This window comes from Pseudonaja textilis, chromosome 2, assembly GCF_049901715.1.
Source record: "Pseudonaja textilis isolate UNSWEBS1 chromosome 2, rPseTex1.2, whole genome shotgun sequence".
Taxonomy (NCBI): domain Eukaryota; kingdom Metazoa; phylum Chordata; class Lepidosauria; order Squamata; family Elapidae; genus Pseudonaja; species Pseudonaja textilis.
Window position 1 is genome coordinate 32,562,540 of NC_141991.1, and position 25,326 is coordinate 32,587,865.

General features: G+C 36.9%; 1 protein-coding gene across 1 annotated transcript in view; it reads right to left on the reverse strand.

Moving 5' to 3' along the window:
- The window catches only part of MDFIC2 (MyoD family inhibitor domain containing 2), a 52,323-nt gene extending 31,227 nt beyond the window's left edge, over positions 1-21,096 (reverse strand). Inside the window, exon 1 of the mRNA XM_026720717.2 lies at positions 21,009-21,096. Within this exon, the coding sequence (XP_026576502.1) occupies positions 21,009-21,096 (88 nt within the window). The remainder of the gene's footprint in view (positions 1-21,008) is intronic.
- Positions 21,097-25,326: the final 4,230 nt, after the last annotated feature.

The following is a 25,326-nucleotide window of genomic DNA, read 5'->3' on the forward strand; positions in this document are numbered from 1 at the left end:
TTCAATTTTTCGGTTCCCTTTTCAAGCTACTAATTGAAAATTACATCTGAAGTACGATAAATAAGTAACTGTTTTTTTCACACTGATTAAACTTCCTTATCATTTTATATAATATGCGATAAATCAAAACATTTACATATTCTTGGGGTAGCTGTTATCCTTATAGTTTGATTTAAGAACATGATGTCCTTAACTTGAACCAGAATTGTTTTAGAGTGTGCATCTTTTTCCAAGCCAACAATTTTAAATGTTCAGTTGATGGAAGCTACAAAAGCAAAGTGATTACTGATTATGTGCCATCCTGTTGATGTTAACTCTTAGCAATTACATTGAGATTTCCCCAGGATATCCTTCCGATTTTCCAAGGGTGCATCCAGTGTTACATTTTTCTTCATACAGCCAGATCTTCCCATAATGTATCTGAAACACGATAATTTGACTCTGGTAATTTGGGCCTCAAGTAAGAAATTTGTGTTAATGTTGTGGATTTTGAGGATCCATTTGTTTGTTTTCTGAAGAGCCCTGGTGGTGCAGTGGTTAGAATGCATATGGGCATGCTAACTCTGCCCACAGTCTGGAGTTTGGTGGTGCAGTGGTTAGAATGCATATGGGCATGCTAACTCTTCCCACAGTCTGGAGTTTGATCCTAATGGGCTCACAGTTGGCTTAGCCTCCTATCCTTCTGAGATCAATAAAACGAGGACCCATATTGTTTGGGGCAATATGCTGACTTCTGTAAACTGCTTAGAGAGTGCTGGAAAGCACTATGAAGCAGTATATAAATCTATTATTGCTATTGCTATTGACTATCTATGATATTCTCTATAGAAAATGTTGGTGCCAAGTTAAAAAGCACCAACATTTTCTATTCCTTCAAGATCTAGCAAGTCACAGGAAAAACTATTCTGGGTTTAGATCATGGTAGGTTTAAACATAACATGCCTTCTAAATATCTTTTCCAAAACCTTCAATGCTATTTTATTAAATGTCAGTCTATGCCGTATTTCTTGCTACTGGTTCCTTTGTTGTTGATAATCTATCCTATCAGCAGAAGCTGTCCACCAATACAGTTTTAATTCTAAGTCTGGAAGCTGGATCTGTTTATATTTGATCTTCCTTATATATAATTTTAGGGGAATACAGTAAAGGCCTGGAGACTAAAACATATGAAGAATAGTTGCAGGATTTGGGGTTGGCTAGTCTAGGGAAAAGAAGGACTTGGGGGACATATCAGTATTCCAGTATTTGAGAGGCTGCCACAAAGAGGAGGGGGATAATTTATTTTTCAAAGTACCAAAAGTCAGGACACAAAAAAATGGATGGAATCTAATCAAGGGGAGAAGCAATCTGGAATTGATGAGAAACTTCCTAACAGTGAGAACAACTAACCAATGGAATAACTTGCCTTCAGATGTTGTGGGTGCTTCATCACTGGAGGTTTTTAAGAAGACACTGGACAGTCACTTGTCTGAAATGGTATAGCAATAGCACTTAGACTTATATACTGCTTCACAGTGCTTTAGAGACCTCTCTAAGTGGTTTACAGAGTCAGCATATTGCCCCCAACAATTGGGGTCCTCATTTTATTGACCTCAGAAGGATGGAAGGCTGAGTCAACCCTGAGCCGCTCAGATTCAAACTCCTGGAGTGAGCAGTGAGTTAGCTTGCAGTACTGCATTCTAATCACTGTGCTACCATGGCTCTTTTATAGAATCTCCTGATTGAGCAGGGGGCTGGACTAGAAGGCCTCCAAGGTCCCTTCTAGCTCTATTCTGATTCAGTAGCCTAGCAATTAAGATGCTGGGCCAGTTGACCAGAATATTGGCAGTTGAAACCTAAGTGGCATGTGATAGCGTGAGCTCTCGTTCTTGCCCCAGCTCCTGCCAACTTAGCAGTTCGAAAGCATGCAAATGCAAGTAGATAAATAGGTACCACTTCTATGGAATTATACACAGTGTTCTGTGTGCCTTGATGTATAATCATGCTGGCCACATGACCATGAAAGCATCTTTGGACAACACTGGCTCCCTCAGCTAGGAAATGCAGATGAGCACCATCTCCTAGAATTGGATATGACTGGACAAGGGAAATCTTGACCTTTATCTATCTATCTATCTATATCTATATATCTATCTACCTCTACCTCTACTACTACCTCTACCTACCTACCTATCTACAGATCTATCTATCTATCTCATTTTAGTCCCTTTTTTGCTGTGCTACTTAACTTTCATTATTAGGGCTTTTAGATCATTTGCATTTTGACTATCAGTATTGTCATCAGCAGAGCACAAGATATTGATTTTCTTCTTCCATTTTTAAAAACCACACTCATTTTTTCCTATGCAGTTTCTCTCAATATAAATGTTGCTTACTGTTAAATATTTTCACAACTGGAAGTGAACCCATTCATTTGTTTGCAAGATCATCAAGATTAAATTCATGTTTCATAAGGGAAAATACTCTTGGGAAATTTATTTAGAATCCTCAAGTGAAGTTTCCTTCAAGGTGTAAAAGAACAGTATTAAAAAGTTCCAGAATACTTTGGTAAAGGCAAACAGCAAGACACCAGTTGCAAATAAGATGACTTCTTGCACATTATCACAAAAGAAGATATGAAGCATCTAAAAAGAGGACAAACCACATTGCATAAAATTAGCATATGTTAGCTAAGCAACATCAGTGCATATTAGAACCTAATTAAATATATTAGAATGCATCACACCATAGAGGAGAAGACTGAACCCAGGTGGCCTGGGTGTCAGCTCAGTTTGCTTTTGAACAACTTCAAGGCCCTTGTTCTGTCTTCTTATGCCTCTTAATCAGTAAATCAAATTTGGACTGGAATAATATTGGGTATCTTTACATAGAAATTTGTCCTCTGCAAAATACACACACACACTCCTTTCAATAAATTGACACACTCCTTTCAATAAATTATCCTATGCATTTTCTTTTAGATCATGCTGGCTTTGTTGATATGGGCTTCTGCTGCTATTCCATCACCTTGATGTAACCCCACACTGATTTCACTATTGTCTGTACACACAGAGAGAAGGTTGTCAAATTCTAAATAAGACCGGATGCAGTTAAGAAGGCAGCTGAATAAGCCACCGAATCTTACACATACAAAGCACTGCAAACGATTAGCTCTTTCTCCCTGAAAAGTCTTAATAACACATGTGGCTTCAAGTATTTCGAAGAACAGAAGGCAACTGCAGCAATGGCTTGAGTCAATGGCTAAATAATGCAAAGCAACAATATTTATCTGGTAATTCTTGAAGTGGATGTAATGAACATTCTTTGCTGCTTCAGGGAACAATGTCAACCCAAAGACTCAAGGCAAGACCAATTTTGCACCCCATATTTAATCCTCAATCCTTTTCTCTCACGAATGAAATGAGAACCTTTGTGGTTGACCTTAATGGAAACAGGATCAAGCCCTTTCTGTGTGAGTGGTGACGTGAAAAGTGGTGTTACAGAGAAAGATTATATTTAAAACAGCTTTGGTGTAATATCAATGTCAATGCCATTATTCTATCAGATGTAAATTTGTGCTCTTGAACTCCAGTGGATTTTGTTAGCAAAGTGCGGAAAAAAAGTACTATTAAAAATGCTGAAAATATCTGTTTTGCTTCAAATTGCTTCCTTATTTCCTAGCTCCCATTACAGGTAGTCCTTGACTTACCACAGTTCATTTAATGACCGTTCAAAGTTATAATGGCAGTGAACAAAATGACATGGCCATTTTTCACACTTACAACCATGGGGTCATGTGATCAAAATTTAAATGTTTGGCAACTGGTTCACGGCAGTTGATGACAGTTGGCAACTGCTTCACGGTAGTTGATGACAGTTGCTTCATTCCAGGGTCATGTGATATCCTTTTGCCAACCCTCTGACAAGCAAAGCCAATGGGAATTCAGATTCACTTAACAACCATTTTACTAACTTAACAACTGCGATGATTTGCTTAACAACTGTGGCAAGAAAGGTCATAAAATGGGGCAAAACTCCCTGAAGAAATGTTTCACTTAGCAACATAAATTTTGGACTCAGTTGTGCTTGGAAGTCAATGACTACCTGTATCTGTTTGGAGTATATACTATCACATTAACATGGATGAGCAATGGGGGGAAAAAAACCTCACATCTGTATTTTTCCTTCCCTTTTTTTCTTTGTGGTGCTCGGCATCGCAGGCATTTATGCAACAATCTGCTTTTGCTGAATCAGCATTTGACATTGCAAGCCTGAGTACCTGGCTATTTCTGTTAATTCATTCTCTGTCTCAGACCATTGGTCATTCTCTCTGGTGGTGGTCAGTCATAAGCAATCATTTGAATTTCCCACAATGTTCCTGATATTCTTTTAGTCCAGGACATTGTGGAAAATTAAAATAGATGGCTGCTTTTTTAATAAGCTCATGGTGAAGGAAACGTGTAGCTAACATAAAAGGTGGAATCCTAAAATTTGAATGGGTCTGGTTATCAAATGAGGAGCCATGGTGGTGCAGTGGTTAGAGTGCCAGAGGTAGTATTCAGCCAGTTCTGACAGGTTCTAGAGAACCAGTAGCGGAATTTTTTTTTAATATAAATTTTATTTGGGTTTTCACAAAAACATAATACGAATAAAACATATTTTTGGGGGAATAGCATGATCCCGGGTTATCACAGACACAAACTCAATTTCATATTCATCTTTGTGTTCTATTCCATATCTTATTACTGTTGTAACATTTTTCCATAATTTTCCCCTCCCTTGGTTTTCTCAACCTTATTTTTAATTATCTCATATTTAAATTCAACTATATATCTTTTTCTAAGTTTCAATGTCTTTCCAATCGTTGTATTTGTACTTTTGTCTGTCCTGTTTCAATTTCATATTATCTTTTCTCATTAAACAAATTTTCCCCTGTACTTACTAATTGGAATATGACACCTTTATATCTTTTACTTTAACCATTCAACTCTTATTTAAACTTCAATTTATGCCTTTAAAATTATAACATTCAATATGGTACATAACTTCCAATCGAATTCTGCTTGGTACATTCTTAAAATACACACTGTTCTTAAATCTCTCTCTCTCTCTCTCTCTCTCTCTCTCTCTCTCTCTCTCTCTCTCTCTCTCTCTCTCTCTAACAATAGTAAATAAAACACTCATTCCATTCCAATTCAACTCTATCATTAATATTAATTAGAATCTTAACATCTTTAACATTTCTTTTCAATTGAATATCCCACTTCCTTGTGAAAGTAGGCTTATACTTTCAATCCTTATACTCTTCCCTGTTTCTCTATATCTTGTTTCTGTCTTTTATAACTTCTTTTCCTTTTCTTCTTCCCTCTCTTCTTCTCCCTCCCCTTTTGGCCCCCTTGTCTGTCTACTTCTAATTCTCTCTTCTGTGATCATCCCTTCTGTTGCTTCCTAATATTGTAATTATTATTTTCTTTTTTTTTTGGTTGTTTTTTCAAATCTTAAACTTTTCACTCTTTCCTCCCTTTCCTTCCCCCCCCCCCCCATAAAATTACTTGATCATTAAAGATGGCTTCTTCTTTGTCCCAACCTTCTTGTTCTACAAGCATTTCTTGTTGTTTCTCATAGTTCCAGATCTCCATTGAAATACGAAGCCAAAAGAACCACCTTCTGCATCTTTTCTGTTTTTTAAGTTCCATTTTCAGTTCTTCTAAAAGTGATGCCATTTTAAACACTTTTAAACAACCATCTGATTGATTGTAGTCATTTAAATTTAATAGCCCAAAATCCAAAAATCACCAAGTAATCCAAATAATCCAAAGCTTCTTGCTTCTTGCTTCTTTTTTCCACTTTCTCTTCCTGGGGTTCTATTATTTTGTTACAAAGTTTCAGTTAGAATGTATATTTTAGGAATCTTGTTAAGGTTTCACTGTAAGTTCCTTTTAGTTCCAGGCAGTCTCCTCCATTTTTCCAGATCCCGCCCTTTTATTCTTTCCTTTTCTCTCCTTTCCTGCATTTAAAGGTTTTTGAGTATCCAAAAGTCTTTATTATCCCTTTGACATTTTATTTTCAGCTTAAATGCCTATTGATGTCAACGTGGATTTTTGTCAATTTCTTACTTAAATCTCTTAGATGTCAGTATAAGGAAGGGAAGAAAAAAAGAAGCCAAATCCTTTCCCTTCCCTCTTTCCTTCGCTGCTTCAAAATCTTCTTTGGGAACAATGTTATTTTTTATAGTTCAAATTCCAGGGTTCCTTACATTGTTGTTTTTTTTCAGTTTAACTCAGTCAACCAAAACTTTCTCTTCTTATCTTCCTCCTGCACATTCTTTTCCAGTCAAGTTCTTCTTTGAGGTGGCCATTTCTGACCACCACAGCAACAGCCTTCAGGAAAGGGAGTAATGGCCAGCTGAGGAGGAGAGATGCAGCTCTCCTTGACCCTGCTGGTGGTCTCCTCCCTCTTCACCACCTCTACGGGATGGCTTAGCCCTGAATCCAGCTGGCTCAGGGCGCTCTGGCGGTGAGCACCAATTGAAATCACACACAATCATGGATTTTGGTCCGTCGCCGAAGAAGCTCAAACCAGAAATTTTGAGTAGTTCAGAGAACCGGTAAATACCACCTGTGGTTGGCCCTGCCCCCATCTATTTGCTGCCTCCCAAGTCCCAGATGATCAGAGTCCCAACTGATCATCTGGGTTTTCTTTTGTTGCCATGCACAGAATGGAGCTGGAAAGCAGGTTAGTGGGTGGGGAGGGAATGGGGATTTTATAGTATCCTTCCCATGGAGTGAGGTGGAAATGGAGATTTTGCAGTATCCTTCCCCTGCCATGCCCACCAAGCCATGCCCACCAAGCCATGCCACACCCAGCAAGCCAAACCATGCCCACCATGCCACACCCACATAACTGGTAGTAAAAAATTTGAATACCACCACTGTAGAGTGCAATATTGCAGGCTACTTCTGCTGCCTGCTGCCTGCCTGCAATTTGGCAGTTTGAATCTCACCAGGTTCAAGGCTGACTCAGCCTTCCATCCTTCCAAGGTGGGTGAAATGAGGACCCAGATTGTTGGAGGAAATATGCTGACTCTGTAAACCACTTAGAGAGGTCTGTAAAGCACCGTGAAGTGGTATATAAGTCTAAGTACTATTGCTATTGCTAATATTAGTCAATTATCTTTGTGGGTGAAGAGATTTGAATCGAAAATTTGCCATGCTGGCTTCCTCCATTGCAAAAAAGCGATTTTTGGGGTGCTCTAAAAAATAGCTTGTCTTTCATATTATGGAGCCTCAATTTAGGAAATATTTCTATTAAAATGAAAGCCCCCCCCCCCCAACACTGAGATACAATTTTGAATGAAGCAGAGAAGTTACTAGGCAATGGACACAAATAAACACAACTGAGTTTAAAGGAATTCTTGTCATTTCAAATACTTATAATGGAGAAACATTCATTCTGAGACAGAATCAACCTAATCTGTGACCCAAATTCACTAAACAATTGCAGGAAGTCCTCAACTTACAATAGCTCATTTAGTGACCATTTGAAATTACAACAGCACTGAAAAAAAGTTATGACTTATGACTGTTGGGTGCAATGATCAAAATTCAGATGCTTGGTAACTGACTCATGGTCGCAATGACCCGGGATCATGTGATCATCTTTTGTGAATTTCTGACAAGCAAAGTCAATGGGGAAGCCTGATTCACTTAACAATCATGTTATCAAATTGACAACTGAAGTGATTCACTCAACAACCATGGCAAGAAAGGTCATAAAATGGGGGCAAAATTCACCACAAGTGTCTCACTTAATACCAGAAATTTTGGGCTCAGTTGTGGTCATAAGTCAAGGAGTGAGTTTTGATCAAACTTGCAAATCAAAGGTGGGAAAATGGTTGAGGGAACAATGTTCCAGTTTGATGAGAGGCAGAAGCCTGTTCTCTTGCCAGCAACAAAGGCCTTGATATGCAGATTTTCTCATACATTAATGGAATGACTGGCAGTATTCTGGAGAATAGCAAGTGTAATCTCAGAGTGCATTACGATGATGTATTGAAAGGGGAATATCTTTGCATTAACAAAACAAAACATGCATCAGTAAAAATCAGTAAAAATATAGACATGGAAAATATTTACAAGTATTACATTAGTGTCAAAACTTGGGCTACTCAAAAAATCTGAACTGACATGCATTGGAACAATTAAGATAGAAGTGGCCATATTTATAAGTACATTGTTTGAAAAAGCTAACCCATGCTAGTTAACCTTGAATAACTCCTTATTATCATAGATCAGCATATGTTTACATTACAAGAACCACCATTTCTATTCCTCAGCAAACAGAACCTGGAAACAGAATACTGTATTATACCTACTATGAGAGGTGGTATTCAGCAGGTTCTGACCAGTTCTGGAGAACTGGTAGCGGAAATTTTGAGTAGTTCGGAGAACCGACAAATCCCACTTCTGACTGGAGATATTACAGTATCCTTCCCCTGCCACGCCCATCAAGCCATGCCCACAGAACCGGTAGTAAAAAATATTGAATCCCACCACTGCTACCCATCATTTTTATTATTATTTTCTACGAACCCCTACTGGACCTCTATGAGACAAGATATTCATTTGGTATAAATGAATTCATTCCATTTCATTAAAAAAAACCAAAATCAGCAATGGAATTCAAGAGGCAGGAGAAAGACGTGAGAAGCTATGTGTCAGGGTCTGGCAGTTACCCCCATTTAAATCATGAGTCTCTAGCCAAACTTCCAAAACTTAAAGAAGATTTATTAGGAGTAAACATGCTGGTGCTGCCTGGGTGTAGCTGACTCTGAGGCACATCATTCATTGTCACCTTTGACCTTGGTTTTCCCCCACCCCCTGGGTGTATCATAATTCATATTCGCCAATGGGACACAACCATAGCCAAGAGTCATCAATCATACTCTCCAGTTAGAATTTTGCACGGCAGAAACTTTTGTCACCTAGAAATTATCTTTGAAAGTATTTATGGAATGCAAGCTGCCCATTGCTTCCACCTCCCTTTCTGTTGGCAACTCTAAAAAGACCATAGAAATATTTTTTGAGTTGACATTATGAAAGATCTGTATGTTCTGAACAGTTGCATACTCAATTGTAAGGGATGAAAAGAACAGCTGGCTAGCTCTTATTGCAAGGTACTTCTAGATCAGGGGTGTCAAAGTGGTGACCTGCAGGCTGGATGTGTCACACACACAGGCCACGCCCACTCCACCTCTGAAAAGGGGAAAAACATCACGATATGTCACATGATGGCAACCTACATCGCGAGTGTGACATCAGTCTTCTAGTTCTTAAAAGCCTCTGTTTGCAACAATGGATATTTAAGTGTGCTTCCTATTGTCCTTTACTTAGAAAAGGTATATAAGGTAATCATTTGTAATCAATTAGAATTTCCATTTCTATAAAACACTACATAGAGCAAAGAAAGAGTACAGTCAATCAGAGGTAAAAAGTCCCAAATAGATCTCTGCTCCAAATCAGTACCCTTTTTAAATTTTCCTTCCAAAATCTGCTTTCTGAATTATCTGAGTGAAAAAAAAACAAAGACAAATAATGAACATCATATGCTAACTTCACTCTTCCATGTTCTCATGACCCCCTCTTGGGTGTCAGCCTTGGAAGCCATATTTCACTTAGAAGCTTCGAGACTGCTTAGTTGGAATGCTGACACTCTGAGTGTTTAGAGGAAGTATATGTAAAAGGGGGACTTTACACAGAACCAAATAGGCTCTTCATCTGACTGAGAATTATCACCAGTTTTGGGGACAGTATGGAGAGAGACTTTCATGATCAGACAGCCATTTACTGACTTCAAAGAAGCATATGGACATTGAAGATAGGCTTTGAGATGCAAAGGATGGACTAGCGAGCATGTTATGATATAGTCTATTATATTTTTAGGAGATATTGATTCTACTTTTGAAGGGAGATAGACACTTTAAGCCTGGAAGCATGAGAAAAGCACCCAAGAGGTTCATTGTTCAGAGTTAAACAATTGTTTTGAATACAATCGAAATCCTCATCTTTCTAGAGAGCAATTGTTGGTTGTTGTCAACACAACAACACTAGACAAAACAGATCAATGGCCTGGTTCTATATAAGATAGTTCCACTTGTTCCTATGAAAAGCTAACAAGGAAAGAAAGAGAATGAATGCACCTTGTGAATCTTCTTGTTCGAGCCATTCTCTATTTATTATTGCTTATATTCCTTTCTGCCTGTAGAAGAGTCCTAACAATACAATGTCTGACATTTTCTACACAACGGGGATATTACACAAAAATGCAACTGAACATCTTGTTCTGGTACCCAGACACTTTTTCAGCTGCCTAAGTATTATATGTAATGGGATCAAAAGGTATAAATTAAGCCATTTTACATATAAAACTGTTTCATTTTAAATCTAGTTAAAATTATTTTAATGACTTATTTAAAGTGAAATAGCAGGTTTCTACTTTGCTTCCTTTTTCTTGGCTCTGGCTTCACACCGGCACATTAATGATTATTCGTCAAAGTCACACTGTTTGCTTACAAGGTATGAAGGCTCTTTAGACACTGTAATGACAGCTTTTGATTCGCTTGATAATATTTAGAATAAATCCTAAAAGCCAATCTTTGAAAGAATAGACCACTTTTATTGGCTTTTAGTCCCATTACTGCTATCATAAGTGGTAAAATGGACTAATGTAAGTAATGCTGCTGGGTCATACTGTAAAACCACTGCTTAGTTCAACATTTTATTTATTTTTACATGATCTTATTTTAAGATATGATTAAAAAGTAGTTCATCATGGTGACCAGAGGTACCTTGCAAGGCATGGCTGGAGCAAATTGTGGAAAATTGCACTCCTGAGTTGCGGTTATATTTGTTTCATTTACACTTGGAAGAACCTCTTTTCTCTGCACTGTATATAAGAAAAGTATAGACTAAAACATTTGAATACAGCAAGTTAGTCAAGCCAGAAATTCATTTGAGGTTGCCTGATTTGAAGGATGATGAACCAGCCTGATTGCAGCAATTTATTAAGTCTTCTGCATATTTATTTGCTTCAGAATGTCTAAGCTTCCATGTTAGCCTGAGTCACATGCTGCACTAAGCTATAGTTCAACTTGAGGTTTGTTGAATTCATTTCAAACAATAGATTGGCTTCACTCAACATAGTAGGGTGAAACCAAATAAGCCACATTGTGTTCTAGCCTGACTGGCACAATCCATGTGATGTTCAGTCCAATGTTACATGTAAAACAAGACTTTAGAAATATGGATCCTATGAAATATTATGGCCTACATTCTCATCAAGGGGTTGAGATTCTAGAATGAGTACAGAGAAGAGCAACAAAGATGATTAAGGGACTGGAAGCTAAAATATACGAAGAACGGTTGCTGGAATTGGATATGTCTTGTTAAATGAAAAGAAGGAATAGAAGGACCAGGGGATTTCAATGGAAACCTCCAAGGTGCCCTCATTTTTGTAATATTCTGTTATTCTGTCAACATTCACAGAAGTTGTCCAATCACACTTGGCCAATAAAGAATTCTGTTTACAGGCATACAAATTACTTAGTTCCTAAGTTCTGAGCACACAGAACACAGCCTATTCTGGCATTTAATTCCCTACACACTTCAAATCACATGTGGGAGGGAAGGCATAAGCTTCCTTCATGGTATTTGTAGACACACTTTGCTTGATTTAGAACTCAGGAAAAGCATGTTTCTAAAATAGGTGGGGGATTGTCATTTATCATGATTAGATATTCTGCATTTCTTCCAGATCAAAGTGACACTTCCAGAATCAACAATCTTGATCATCTATAGGCTGTACTCTAGTTCCAGTAGAAATGGGACTGAGAACTGCTAGCAGCAAGCTGGGCATCCTAGAACAATGTTGCTTCTAGACTAGCTGGTTGAAATTGCAACTAAGGCCATTTTAAACTATAATAGAAGTGACTAAATTCACTTCTGTTTTGCAGATACATGAAGTATCTCATTTATTCCACAGTCTAGAGGTTATATTTGATAACATTCTCTGTTAGAAAATTTTGTAGCTGAAAATGGAGCACAGCTTCTGTTGCACTCTAGATGACTGTCAGTAATGAGAAATTAGTGTTGGGCAACTTGGATTCCTTCTGGCTAACTCCCATAGTCCCTTGCTATTGTCATTGCTATCTGGTGCTGATGGGGTTTGAACTCATCGGTTTCTGGAGGACACCAGGTTTTGACCTTAGTAGGAGACTGAACATTTAGTCCCAGATGAAATGTAGTAAAGAAAGAAGGAGAGGATGTGAGAGAAGGAAGTTGGTTATGAGAGAAAGAAGGAGAGGATGTGGTGATTAAAATAGTGGTGAGAATAATAATAGAAAAATAATAAAAATAATAGAATATTTAATTGGCCAAGTGTGATTGGACACACAAGGAATTTGTCTTGGTGTAAATACTCTCAGTAAGAGGAAGAAGTGTGCTAGAGTTTCTTCATGGACTCATTCAGTTCTTTAGCAGAGAGATTTGCCTTCCAACATATGAAGGATAATTGTAGATAGTAGAGTTCTTTTTCCATCATGAAATTCTAATCCCATGAAGGATTATACTATCTTTGTCTTCTGCTACATCTTTGAGAATGTGAACTGTCTCCTTGTTTTATTGTGGTGCTTATTTACTTATTCACCAAGAATCACCATGCCACTGGGAGTTAGACCTATATCTCTACTGCAATAAGGAGGACAAATCCTTGCAGAAGAAACCACATACATCCAAGGGATTCAGAAAACACTGAATGACACAGAAGCTCCCTAATACTGCTCCTTTTGATTTTGTCTTTGGAAGTGATCTTTATCATGTCCCTTGCTTTCACTCTTGGTTCTTTCAATTTGTTTTTCCAAATCTGTTCTTTTCCAAAATCAATTTTTGATACTACCAAATAATATGATCTGTTCTCCACTCAGAACTTCATACTCCTCCTGTATCCTTTGTTATTAGTCATGCAATCAGTCATGCTTTGGGATTCATATTGATAATACCTTAGTGTATGAATAGACTTATGCTAAAATGACAGATGTTGCCAGCCTTAGTTGAGTCCTCCTATGTGCAGCATTTCCCACTAAATGGTAAAGACAATACCAAAGGGTTTGGCACATCAGGCCAATATCTCCCAAGTACCATACTCTGAATAATCTAAGTTTCTGTTCTCTAACTTTAGAAGCCAATTATGTGCAGGATAACAGATTGTCAACCCCAATATATAAAGTTGCATGGTTTGACGAAAACCTACTCATCATCTTACAAAAACAATTTACTCATTAGGTATATATTAAATAATAAAACAAAGACACATGGTCTTCTATTCCAACACGGTCATTTAATGGTTCAAGATTAATATCAGCTTTATTATTTATAGGCTTGAGTAATTCATTAATAAATAATATAAGAAGCCATGCTACAAATTTTCCTTTTAATTATACATGCAGCAACATGCATTAAATTGTTTTTCTGTCTCCAGTAAGTAATCTTTTAAATTTCATAGAAACTTGGCACTTAAGCCCTTCCATCAACAATGCAAAGCTCTTGCAAGTATTTTCCCAGCAAAGCTAGAGATAACCTTTGCTAGCAATTATTTATTTACTACACATACAATATTTCTGTATAGCCCTGCATCCCAGACACCTTCCAATTTGCAAATACTGTAGCATAAAATCTCACCTCTATTTACAATGTTCAATCCAATAAAATGACATGGTACAGTACAATAAAAGTATCATTTAAAAACTCAAAGTCAGGAAAAGAAAAGGCAGCAATTTGTACAAAGCTGTAATGTCAATCAGAGTTCTTTAACATTTTTTGGGGGGTGGGGGGACAATGTAATAAATAAGCAGCCAATTACTTTTGACCATTTACCTCATTTATTTATAAAATACTTCTCTGCTGTCTTGCAGCTTAAAAAAGAAAATCACCAGGGCATTTTATCAATCCAATTAAAACAACATTCAAACACAAAATAAGACAAAACAAAATGCAAAAAAGATCTACATTAAAGAATGTGTTTTTTTTTCCTCCTTCCCTGTCTCTTTTCCTTCTATGTCATGCATTTCAGATTGTACCTTAAGAATAAGAATGAATTTTATGAGCTTTGGTAGATTTAAAACAGAATACAATTTTGTAGCAAAAGAATACTTTAAAAACAAAGTAAAAGCCTGGAGAATGTACAGCATGATAGCACTTAGCACTTAGACTTATATATTGTTTTGCAGTGTTTCACAGCCCTCTCTAAATAGTTTATAAAATTAGCATATTGCCCCCAACAATCTGGGTCCTCATTTTACCGATCTAGGGAGGATGGAAGGTTGAGTCAACCTTGAGCCAGTGAGAATTGAACTGCTGGAAGTCAGCAGAATTAGCCTGCAATACTGCATTTTAACCACTGTGCAACCACAGCTTTTTAAAATAGAGCAGGTCAAGCTATTTACTCTCAGGAAGATTCTAATAATTGGAATTCTACCACCACCAAAAAGGTCTATTCATCTCTACCTCACCACCTTTAACACCAAAAGAAAAGCACAGCCTCAGGAGCTGAATACAGATGATAAACAAATTCATGAATTACTGAGATGTCAACACGAGTGGGTGAGTGTATATCTGTCAGGATGACAGTTGAAGTCCCATTGATTTTTAGATTTCTAAGTAAAAAGTGGGAGGCAGGTCAATTCCATGGTGGTGGATATCCTTTTAACTTTTTAGACCATTTCTGATGCAGGTGGTTTGTCCAACATTCTATTTCCAAACCATTTTGTAGGAAATAGTTGAGGATTAGAGCTGGACTTCTTAATACCCACTGCTGGAATTAGATATTCTGTAGGCCTATAACTCCTGCTCTACATTCTTTTAATATTTGTATATTTTAAGTGAATTATGGAAATATCCATTGTGTATTGAATATTACTGCATGTCGAGTTGTTTGAGGTATGCAAGTTCAAACAGTTTGAGCCAGGCAAGTTCTTAAACAATTTGGGAGCCAGTTCGGTCTAGGGGCTCTTAAGGCACCAGACTAGAAAGTGGAAGACCATACATTCTAGTCCAGCCTTAGCCGATAGCCATAAAAGTCAGCTGGGTGACACTCTCTCTCAGCTCACCTCACCTGGTTGCTATTGTGGGCAAAATAGGAAAAGGCAGGTATGTTGGTTATGATTGAAGAGCCATCACTTGAGACTTTCAAGAAGAGATTGGACTGCCATTTGTCAGAAATGGTGTAGGGTCTCCTGCTTGGGCAGGGGTTTGGACTGGATGACCTATAAGATCCCTTCCAACTCTGATTATCTGTAATCTGTTATCTGTTTGCCACTTTAAGTTATTGGTGAAAATAATAAATTCCGGAAATAAATAAAAGCGCAGGAAACAGGAACCATTAGGAATTCTGAAAGATCTTTATTAATAGTAGGTATCAGAGCTACACAGAGGTGGCACAGTGGTTAGAATGCAGAACTGTAGGCTACTTCTGCTGATCACCAGCTGCCAGTAGTTTGGCAGTTCGGGTCTCATCAGCTCAAGGTTGACTCAGCCTTCAATCCTTCTGAGGTCAGTAAAATGAGGACCCAGATTGTTGGGGGCAATATTCTGACTCTGTAAACTACTTAGAGAGGGCACTGTGAAGTGGTGTAGAAATCTAAGTACTATTATTAGAGCTATTGTTATCATAACAGAATCTTTGAAGCCTGCCAAAGATCGACTCAGCATAGTTAAAACCAAGTTATGCTAAGTCTCTTTCTCATGTTTCCCTGCTCTCCCAGACCTAGGATGAGTGGAGGGTGGATGATTAGATAGATGATAGATAGATAGATAGATAGATAGATAGATAGATAGATAGATAGATAGATAGATAGACAGATAGATATGATTGAAAGATAGATAGAGATGATAGATAGATGGTCGAAAGATGAGAGATAGATAGATAGGTAGGTAGGTAGATAGATAGATAGATGATAGATAGATAGATAGATAGATAGATAGATAGATAGATAGATGATAGACACATTGACAGAAAGACAAGCACACCATTCCTATGTATGAATCTACCTTCTTTCTCTGTGTCAACCTCCATGTTGTTGTAGGGCAGCACCAAAGCAGTTACAATGTCCTAGAAACAATGCTTCTGTCTCGAAGATTCAGATTTTGTGTGTTTGTGTATTGCTCCCTTCTACTGACTGTCAATTAGTGGGGTGGCTTCCCACTGGTGGCTCACCACATCCCCTATCATTCTATTGTTCAATGCCAAAAAGCAGTTTCAGCTCCAGAAACCATCTTCCAACTTTAGGGAACTGTTTTCAAACTGCTCTAAATGACATCATTCTAAGGGATAAGCGGGCCCTTTTTACTCTCTGTTGGGAACTGTATAAGACCCTGCAAGGCTCTGTGTATTGTGGTGCTTCCTAACCAGTAACCTGGGCAACACTGGTGCACTGTACTTGGTTAGCAATATCCAGTCCAATATCCAGTCCAGTGGTCCAGTTGGTGCCATGCCAACAAAAGCATTTGTAGCACTTTCCAGCTATTGGAATATTGTTCTTTCTTTCTGTATGGACTTAAAAACTCTCTCTTTCCCAGGAGAATGCATTGCAGAATTTAACAACTACTCCGCTTATAAAACTGCAATTAATAGCAGCAAGCGGGAAGCATGTTACATTTGATAGACTCTGTGCCTATTGGAAAGAAGTCTTTTAATCTCTTTTTTTAACAATTTAAAGCAAGGCTTGCATTGATTAAGTCACTCAGACAGAGGCCTGAAGCTGGCAAGGCTCTTTCCCAGGATTTTGGCTCCCCAGGATAAGCAACACCAGTTTTTGGCTGCAGTTTGCCCCCTATTTTAATTTAAAAAAAAACCTACAGAATAGAAGAGAAAGACAAAATACAAAGACCTGAAAGTAGAAAAACTGCGGCAAAAGAAAGCAAAGATAGTGACCAATAATAATACTGCAATCCCAAAACTACTGGAGCACCACTTGAACACCATTGACATTGACAAATTCACCATCAATCAATTGCAGAAGGCAACTTTACTTAGAACAGCTCACATAGTAATAGCAATAGCACTTAGGCTTACTGTATATCCCACTGCACAGTACTTTACAGCCCTCTCTAAGTGATTTACAGTGTCAGAATGTTGGCCCCAACAATCTCTACCACAACTTAGATTGTGTAATTCAATTACACAATAGGTTCAGTTGGATTGTACCAATCATAATTGGGTTCAGTTATGGTTGTAAGTCAAAGACTACCTGTATTGTACAATTATATGGATTAGTAGAAAAAAGCTTCAAAATACCATAGCAATGCCAGCATCATATGACTACCTGTATTGTACAATTATATGGATTAGTAGAAAAGAGCTTCAAAAATACCATAGCAATGCCAGCATCATATGAACTTGCAGCTGTTAATGATGTTTCTTGTTCAGCTTAAGAAACATCATTAACAGCTGCAAGTTCATATGATGCTGGCACTGCTATGGTATTTTTGAAGCTCTTTTCTACTAATCCATATAATTGTTTGTTTTTTACATTTTCTACAAGTATAACTAAATGTTTGCTTAATCCTTTTGGTATTACACTGACACATTCGATATGACAATTGATGTTTTTTCCTCCATAAACTGTTGGTCTCAATTTATAAATCATGAGTTTTATCAACTGGTTTTTCATTTAACAGACTGAATCCCTTATGAGTCCCTGTGTGCCCACAAGTGATCTAAGTACAGCCCTCCCTGATTTTTCTCTCTGTCCTTAACTCCTGTAAATTTCCCTTGACTGTTGGTAGTTCAGATTCTTGGAGAGAACTTAAGCTTGCAATAAATCTTTGTCAACTCATAAAATATTTCTATGCTTGTTTATTTTACACCCATTTCAACTGTCTGAATTTCCTGATTTCCCTGGCGCTTGACAGTTTTGAAACATATAATTCCAGTGGGTTTTTAAAAATATATAAATTCCAATAAACAATTTTTAGCAGTCCTATTATGGTGCTATAAAACGAGCAATTTGACTATAGCCATTAATAAGATTGTCTGCAGTTTCATCCTTAATTTTACATCACTGACTTTGGCATTATCAAAAATACTGTAGGTTCATTTTTGGCTTTGATGTTTCAGTGTTACTTCCTATAATGACTTGTTGCATTACACTAGTGGACGACCCATAAACTGTAGCCTACTCTCAATATTGAGTTGCCTACTTGATCTGGTGGTGAAGCCCTGAAAGACACCCATCATAACTCTCTTTCCCCAGATTTAAGTTCCTTTCCTTTATTTGAAATCAATGGACTTCAAAGTGTATAACCTTTGGTAGATCGTGTCTCATATTTCTGGGTTCTTGTCTGTTCTTCTGGATAAATATCTGTAAGTGTTCACATTAGTAATTCTAATGCAAATAGAGAATAAGAGGTGATGACCTGCTTCGCTGATAAACACTTAAAGGTTATCTCGTAAAGATCACAAACATTTACTATTGTACACAATAGCTGTGCTAAGAATACACCCAGTGTGTTTTGTGAAAAAATCTCTAAGATCTGAAACTGCAGGGCATTTCATTCCATACCTTTTCAGCCTCTTATTTCTATTGTATGTGGTTCCTGGATGCTTCTTTTAGACGGCACAAATAATCAATATAAAACCATGAATAAAAATAACTTTCCCTTAAAATTGGATGCTAAAAGAACATACAGCTTTCCTTCTTAGCAGACAGGATCAAATTCTACTACACAACTCCTCTTTTTCTGTGAGTCCTGAAAATGAATATTTCAAAATAATGTGTGACGAGCATAAATAAATAAAAAAATATATGGGGGAAGGGGATCTCTGTTTTTTTTTTTTTTTGTTAGTCCCTTCCTAACTTATTGCCTCCTGGTTTTCATTTAGTTTCCAGCCTTCACAATAATAAATTGTTCAAATTTGGCCAAATGTGTATAAATGTTATCTTAGTAAATATTGGAATTATATTATACATTTTTAAATAAAAAAATATTTTTATATTTCAAAAACATCTCTTTTGGTGAACAGCGTGGTTCTAGGTTTTTATATTTCCATACAGAATTATATTATACATTGAATAGGGATTCTTGGGGAAAAACACAGACCCACATAGCAAAATTGTACAGTAGGAACATTGACCAATATTGTGACCTGGTACCATACAATATTGTGAAGCACAAGTGAAGAAATACATAATGAGATGACATTGAAATAAAAAGCTCCTTTTGTGTAAATCTGGAAAATAGTCTATCTAGCTCATCCACACGGTTCTAGCTAATCTGTACTAACCTGGGGAATTTAAATCTTGACTTAAATTATATGCCTTACCATTAAGTGGCCTTACCAGAGACAGCTGTTTGAAATGGGCAAACCTATAAATGAACAACTTTTGAATGAACAAATAAACAAACCTATGCTCCTTTGACTATGCACATATCCAGTTTGCCTCTATGTTGAAAAGTCATAAAGACATTTGGTTCATCTAAAAATTGTTGCTATTGAAACCTTCTAGCTAAGGAACTCTGGTACTTTTACAGGGATTTTGCCATATTTCTTATAGAAATTAACACCATAATCTCCTGGGCCATGTGCCTGATTCACTGTATCGAGAAACTTTAAGGATTCTTTCTAGATTTAGGGTGCTTATCTAAACATCACTGATGACGTTAGCAATGACTGTCAGGATCAACAGCAGCCCAAAATAGCTAAGCATGAAAAATTCAAATTCCTCCTCTGTTAATATGTGTATTTTTAGCTTCACAAAGAGAACAAAACTGAATTATATTTAATTTGTTCCATTAGCTAGATACTATGATTAAACTTGGGGTCAATTTGGCATTCCCCTTTCCTTACCTCCCCCACCTCCACTTTTAGTCACTTTCAAAATTCATTTTATTAATGAATTGAAGTTGGAAGAGGTAAAAACCTAATGCTTTTCACAAATTTGCCCTGCTGATCAAAATAATTAATGTTTACACATTTATTGCAAGGATGCAAACACCTTGAGAGATAACTTTTATATCTATCTCAGATCTAACATGTTACTTCACATTTCTCCAAAATAATAATTGTACAGTGGTACTCATCATTAATTGGTTCCGGGAGGTGTGATGACTACCAAAAATGATGAGTACCAAACAATTTTTCCCATAAGGAATAATATAATAAGTTACAAGGCAACCAGCACCAACAAGTTCTAGCTTGTGTGTTGAGTACCAAACAAACAATGAGTACCAGGACAAAATTTTCATGTCAAAATAGGTTGAGAACCAAATTGGGTACCAAATTACCACTGTATGTTGAATGAACTTGTTAATTGATGCCAACATGCCAAAAATATAACAAATATATACTTGTATGCTTGGAAACAAATACTTTTTAAAAACTGCAATCTTTGGGACATCCTTTTATTCAGATATACGTACAAAAGCAACAGGGGTTTCATTCATAACAGCAAAACTGGCCAGAGCACATCAAAACAAATACAACCAAAACAGTAAAACAAGAAAGCTTTTAGCAAAAATGGAGATGCTCCAAAATATACCAAGTATGTAGCCCATATCAAACAATATATATATAATTAATAAAACCTTGATCTTTCAGAAGAATGGTGGATAAAATTTAAATAAATGAATTAAAAAAACGTTTATTTGCTAAATATTTGGTATCTGAGAAAATATAAACTGGTCAACTTTTAAAATAAAATACACACATTATAGCATGAAGAAAGCATAATAGTTACAAAAAAAGAGATATAGGTTGGAAAATTTAGATTTTTCTGAGGAATAAGAAATGATGACCAACATTGTTGTATTTGCTTTATTCTAGTTAGTCCTAGAAACTTAAGTTTATTTCTTGTGAGCCTTCTGAAAGCTTTTTTGGTTTGTTTTTATCAAACCTTATTCTCTGGTTTCTCAACATTTTAGGGTAATAATAGTAATAATGCTAATCTTAATAATTCCAGAAAAAACAAAGAAACTTACCTTCTTTCAGCAACACGGAAGTTGTTCTCTGATCATTTTCAAAGCTCTGTGTTCTAACTTTCCCTATGTCTGTCTCTGTTTCAGACATCTGTAGAATTGGAAAAAATTAAAAATATCAGCAAATAATTTGAAGTGTTTGACATTTGCCTATTTTGACTTCTCTGGGACCAAATTAACTTCTGACAACTTCATATCTGCCACTGAATTCTAATTATTGGGGTTTTCTCCAGGTTGGTTTTCATAGTTACTATTTTTATGGCTTTATCACTGCAGTTTCAAAAGTTGACCACATCTCATAGAACTAGATTTATGAGATGTTTGCTAAAGAAATAATGTATTAAAAATAGATTTTACATTACTGTATTCATTGGAATATCCTTTGCATCATCAAACATATGTACTTGGATGGTACAACATCAGTTTGAATGGCACAATATTTTACATTCTTACTCTGAAATAAGAACTTATAATTACTGCATTCAGTAAACTGTATTTAGGAAAGTGAGTACAGCAGTCTTGTCTAAAGTGCTTTATTTTGGATGAAAAAGCTCCTCTGATCAGTATCGACATTATGAGATGTTTCTGTCTTGTTAAATAACAAGTATTCATTTTTTTTACAAAAAAAAAAAAATCAACATACTGCAAAATATCTTACCCTAAACCAAGATGCTTTTTATAGCTCTTTATTAATATTACATGTATTCTTCAACAGCAGTAGTATCAATTTTATGTTGAGATGTATTAATAATTCTTATGAGTTTATTGTAGCACAGAGATAAGCTGTGCTTGGGCAGGAGTTTTCCCTGTAGCTATTGAGTATGCTTATGAATAGCAATAATGCATCACATTCGAGCGCTCACAAATAAATATCAATAAAAGATAGTTCAGCAAAAGTGTAACCAAAATATTCTTTACTGCCCCTTCAACCCATTCATCTCTCCTAAAGAGAATTGTTGTCCACCAAAAGCATGCAAATTACAGTACCTGGGAGTATTATGTGTACATTAGCCTGCTGAGTAGTATGATATGGATTGCCTCTTCTAATTTGTTTCCACGAAATGATAGGGGAATATATATATATATATATATATAAATATAAATATAAATATACTGGAATATCTTCTAACTGATGTTCATCTTCTCAGGACTGAGGTAGTTGAAATTTCCATTCCAAGCAAGGGAAACGAAGATTAGGAGATCCAATTAATATAGGTTTAGTTCTTCCTTCAGAGTCCCGGATTGTGTACCATCCAGCATTCCCTCACACTGACAAAACTGAAAGGATGAGTTAGGCATTCTCCCCTCCGCACTGACTTCCTGTGCTGTACAGTGCCAGATTTGACCAGGTGCCAGAAGCAGCCACATTAAGTGCTAAAATGATTTTTTTTTAAAAAAGAAAGAAAGAAATGGACAACATTTCTTATGGTAAGGGCTACAAAGTTGCGTGTTTGACAAAAAGAAAAAGCACAATTTTCTGTTCAAAAAAATATCTGCCTGACAATAATTTTGGATAAAGGATGAAATGAAGAGGCACCATCTGATTTGCTGTGCTTAAATCAAGATGGTATCTTCCTTTAGGGAAAAGCTCCGGAACAGAGAAAATAGCTGGGCTGTGGTTCTCCAAGAAATGACAGTCTTCCTTGGAATTGATTTGATGTCTCTCACAAATGGGAATAGGAATCACATGGACTTATTGAGTTACCCTTCCATATATATAAAAGAAACAACCCTTCCATTTATATAAAAGAAACAACCTCAATCCTTAGATCCTTCCTGCTTGCTATAGTGCTCTAGAATGGCAGACAGAATTCCCCCCACCCCACCCCCCCAGATTTTCTCCTGAACTACTAAAATACAGCCGAATTTCCCATCTCTAACTCTGACCTAAGGTTACATAGCATTGATTCACACATCTTCATTGTATTCTGTGGTTTGATAAACCTGTAATTGACTAGAAGCTCAAGACACTGGCACATCTCAAGAACGCTGAGCAGAAGTACGTTAATAATGTGAGTCATACCCTTCAGGTTTGCATGATCTCTGCACATATCTGAATAAATTCTGCCTGTTTATTCATGAGTGGGACTTCCCTGTGCACAGCAATGCAAAAGAGAAGGAGAGAGAGATGATGATCCTTGCCAAAATAGAAGTGGAAACTATCCATTGAAAAGTGAATTCAATGGTATCTTCCTGCAATGTTTACAAAAACCTAGCCAGCATTTGTCATCCAATATTGTATTCCAAGATTACAGTAGTGGGATTGTGGTGTGAAAAGAAGTGATGGTGGTAACAAGGTGGTAGGCCTACCCCTTAATGTAACCAAACTAAAATTCCATCAAAGCCACTATTGGTAACCCCTACTCTTGAGCTTAATGTGTGAAGGGAAAGGAGGCAGAGAAGTTATGGTAAGAGGAATTTATAGAGAATACAAAAAGCGAGGATTGGGTCAAGGGAATAGCTTGCACAACATCTGAGACTGCTGCTTCATGGTGCCATTGTGCTCCCAACCTGCATTTCGTCTCCCCCACCCAAGCTGCTTCTCAGCAAGCTAATGAAAGGAAGATCTGCAGCTAGATAGTTTTGTGTGAATTATGTATGGAGTCTGGTAAGGTCAAGGATTGGACATGCCTCTAGCAACTGAGGAACCAGAATCTCTTTAAACTGAACTTTGATCGGAGGCTTCCCAGTCCCATAGGGTCATTCTAATGCTTCTTCAAACTATCCAGGCTTTGAAAAAACATTATTTGGAAAACATAGTTGAATGGGTTTGACACTGCGTACGGTCCACTAAAAACTTGTAATATGCATGGGAGCATTTCTGGGTATGTATGTGTATACATAGACATAGAGAGACACAGATCTCCCCCATCCCACCCACCCCCAAAAAATCTTCCAAACTTTTTTTACAGCATACAAGGCAAAAACATTGAAAACAATGAGTTTGTATGTTAATAACCAACTGAATAGGAGTCTGCCTACTAAGCTGTTGGTGAACTTATGATTGAAAATGAGAGGATGAAAGTTCAGCTGGAAGGGACCCAATCCTTAACAATTTACAGTTCCAAATGTATTTGACTTTCTTATAAATCATACAAGGGCCTTGTAGAGCTGTGGTGGCACGGTGGTTAGAATGTAGTATTGCAGGCTAACTCAGCAGTCACTGCCAGGGGTTCGATTCTCATCAGCTCCATCCTTCTGAGGTCAGTAAAATAAGGACCCAGGTTGTTGGGGGCAATTTGCTGACTCTGTAAACCACTTAGAGAGTGCTGTAAAACAATACGAAGCAGTATATAAGTCTAATTGCTATTGTTTTTAATGAAATCATTTCTTACTTGTTAGGGTAATTTTCATTGTTTCATAAACTGATGCTCCCAGTTTCTCTCTCTATCTGTCTCTATCTCTCTTTCCATCTCTCTCTGTCTCTCTTTTTCTTGTCTCTTTCTGTCTCTCTCTCTCTCTCTCTCTCTCTCTCTTTCTAAGACTGGTCTCCTCTGTTCTCTGGCACTTTCATTGCTCATGTACATTGAATTACTAGCCATATTCAATCTGCTTAGCCTTGCAACCTCTTTGCACTCAACTGATGATGGATCAAATGCATATCCTATCATACTGAAGGAAAATTCCAGTTCTTCTTTGTAAAGGTGAATTCCAGAATGGTTCACTGTAGAATGAATTCAGTGGTATCTTTCTGCAATATTTACAAAATCTTATCCAGCATTTGTCACCCAATATAGTAATCCAAGATCTATGTACTTATTTTTGTCCAATAAATAATAATATATTCCTTTTTGTTATGACAGCAGCTTCTTCTGCTCTCCCATCATATGTCATTCTCGCTCACAGGAAAAAAAGTTTTTTATTGTACGAGTATGTGTGAGAGAGGATTAAAAAAAAAACCCTAATGGATAACCTACCATCTCTAGTTAATAGTGAATTACATATGTGGCAAACAGATTAGAGTTGCTGAATTTAAAATATTTCATATAATTTTGGACAATTAATGTCAAGCAAGTCTATCTACCCCATTTCCATATTAATACATGTGCCTACAAGATTCATGCATATGTATTCTTTTCTCGTTCCTTGCTGATCCAATAAGAACAACCATTCATGTGAGTTAGAGGCCAACATTTGAGCCAAGTTAACTAATAACTTGATATTAAGCACACTTTCCAATAATTTGGTGGTTCTAAACGTGTTTACATTGAAGGATAATTTATTGATCCAGGATTCTTTTGCAGACAGTTCAGATGTCAGGATAAGATCAGATCTCTAGTTGTCAATGGATGAAAAGAAAAAACATCAGATATCATGTTAA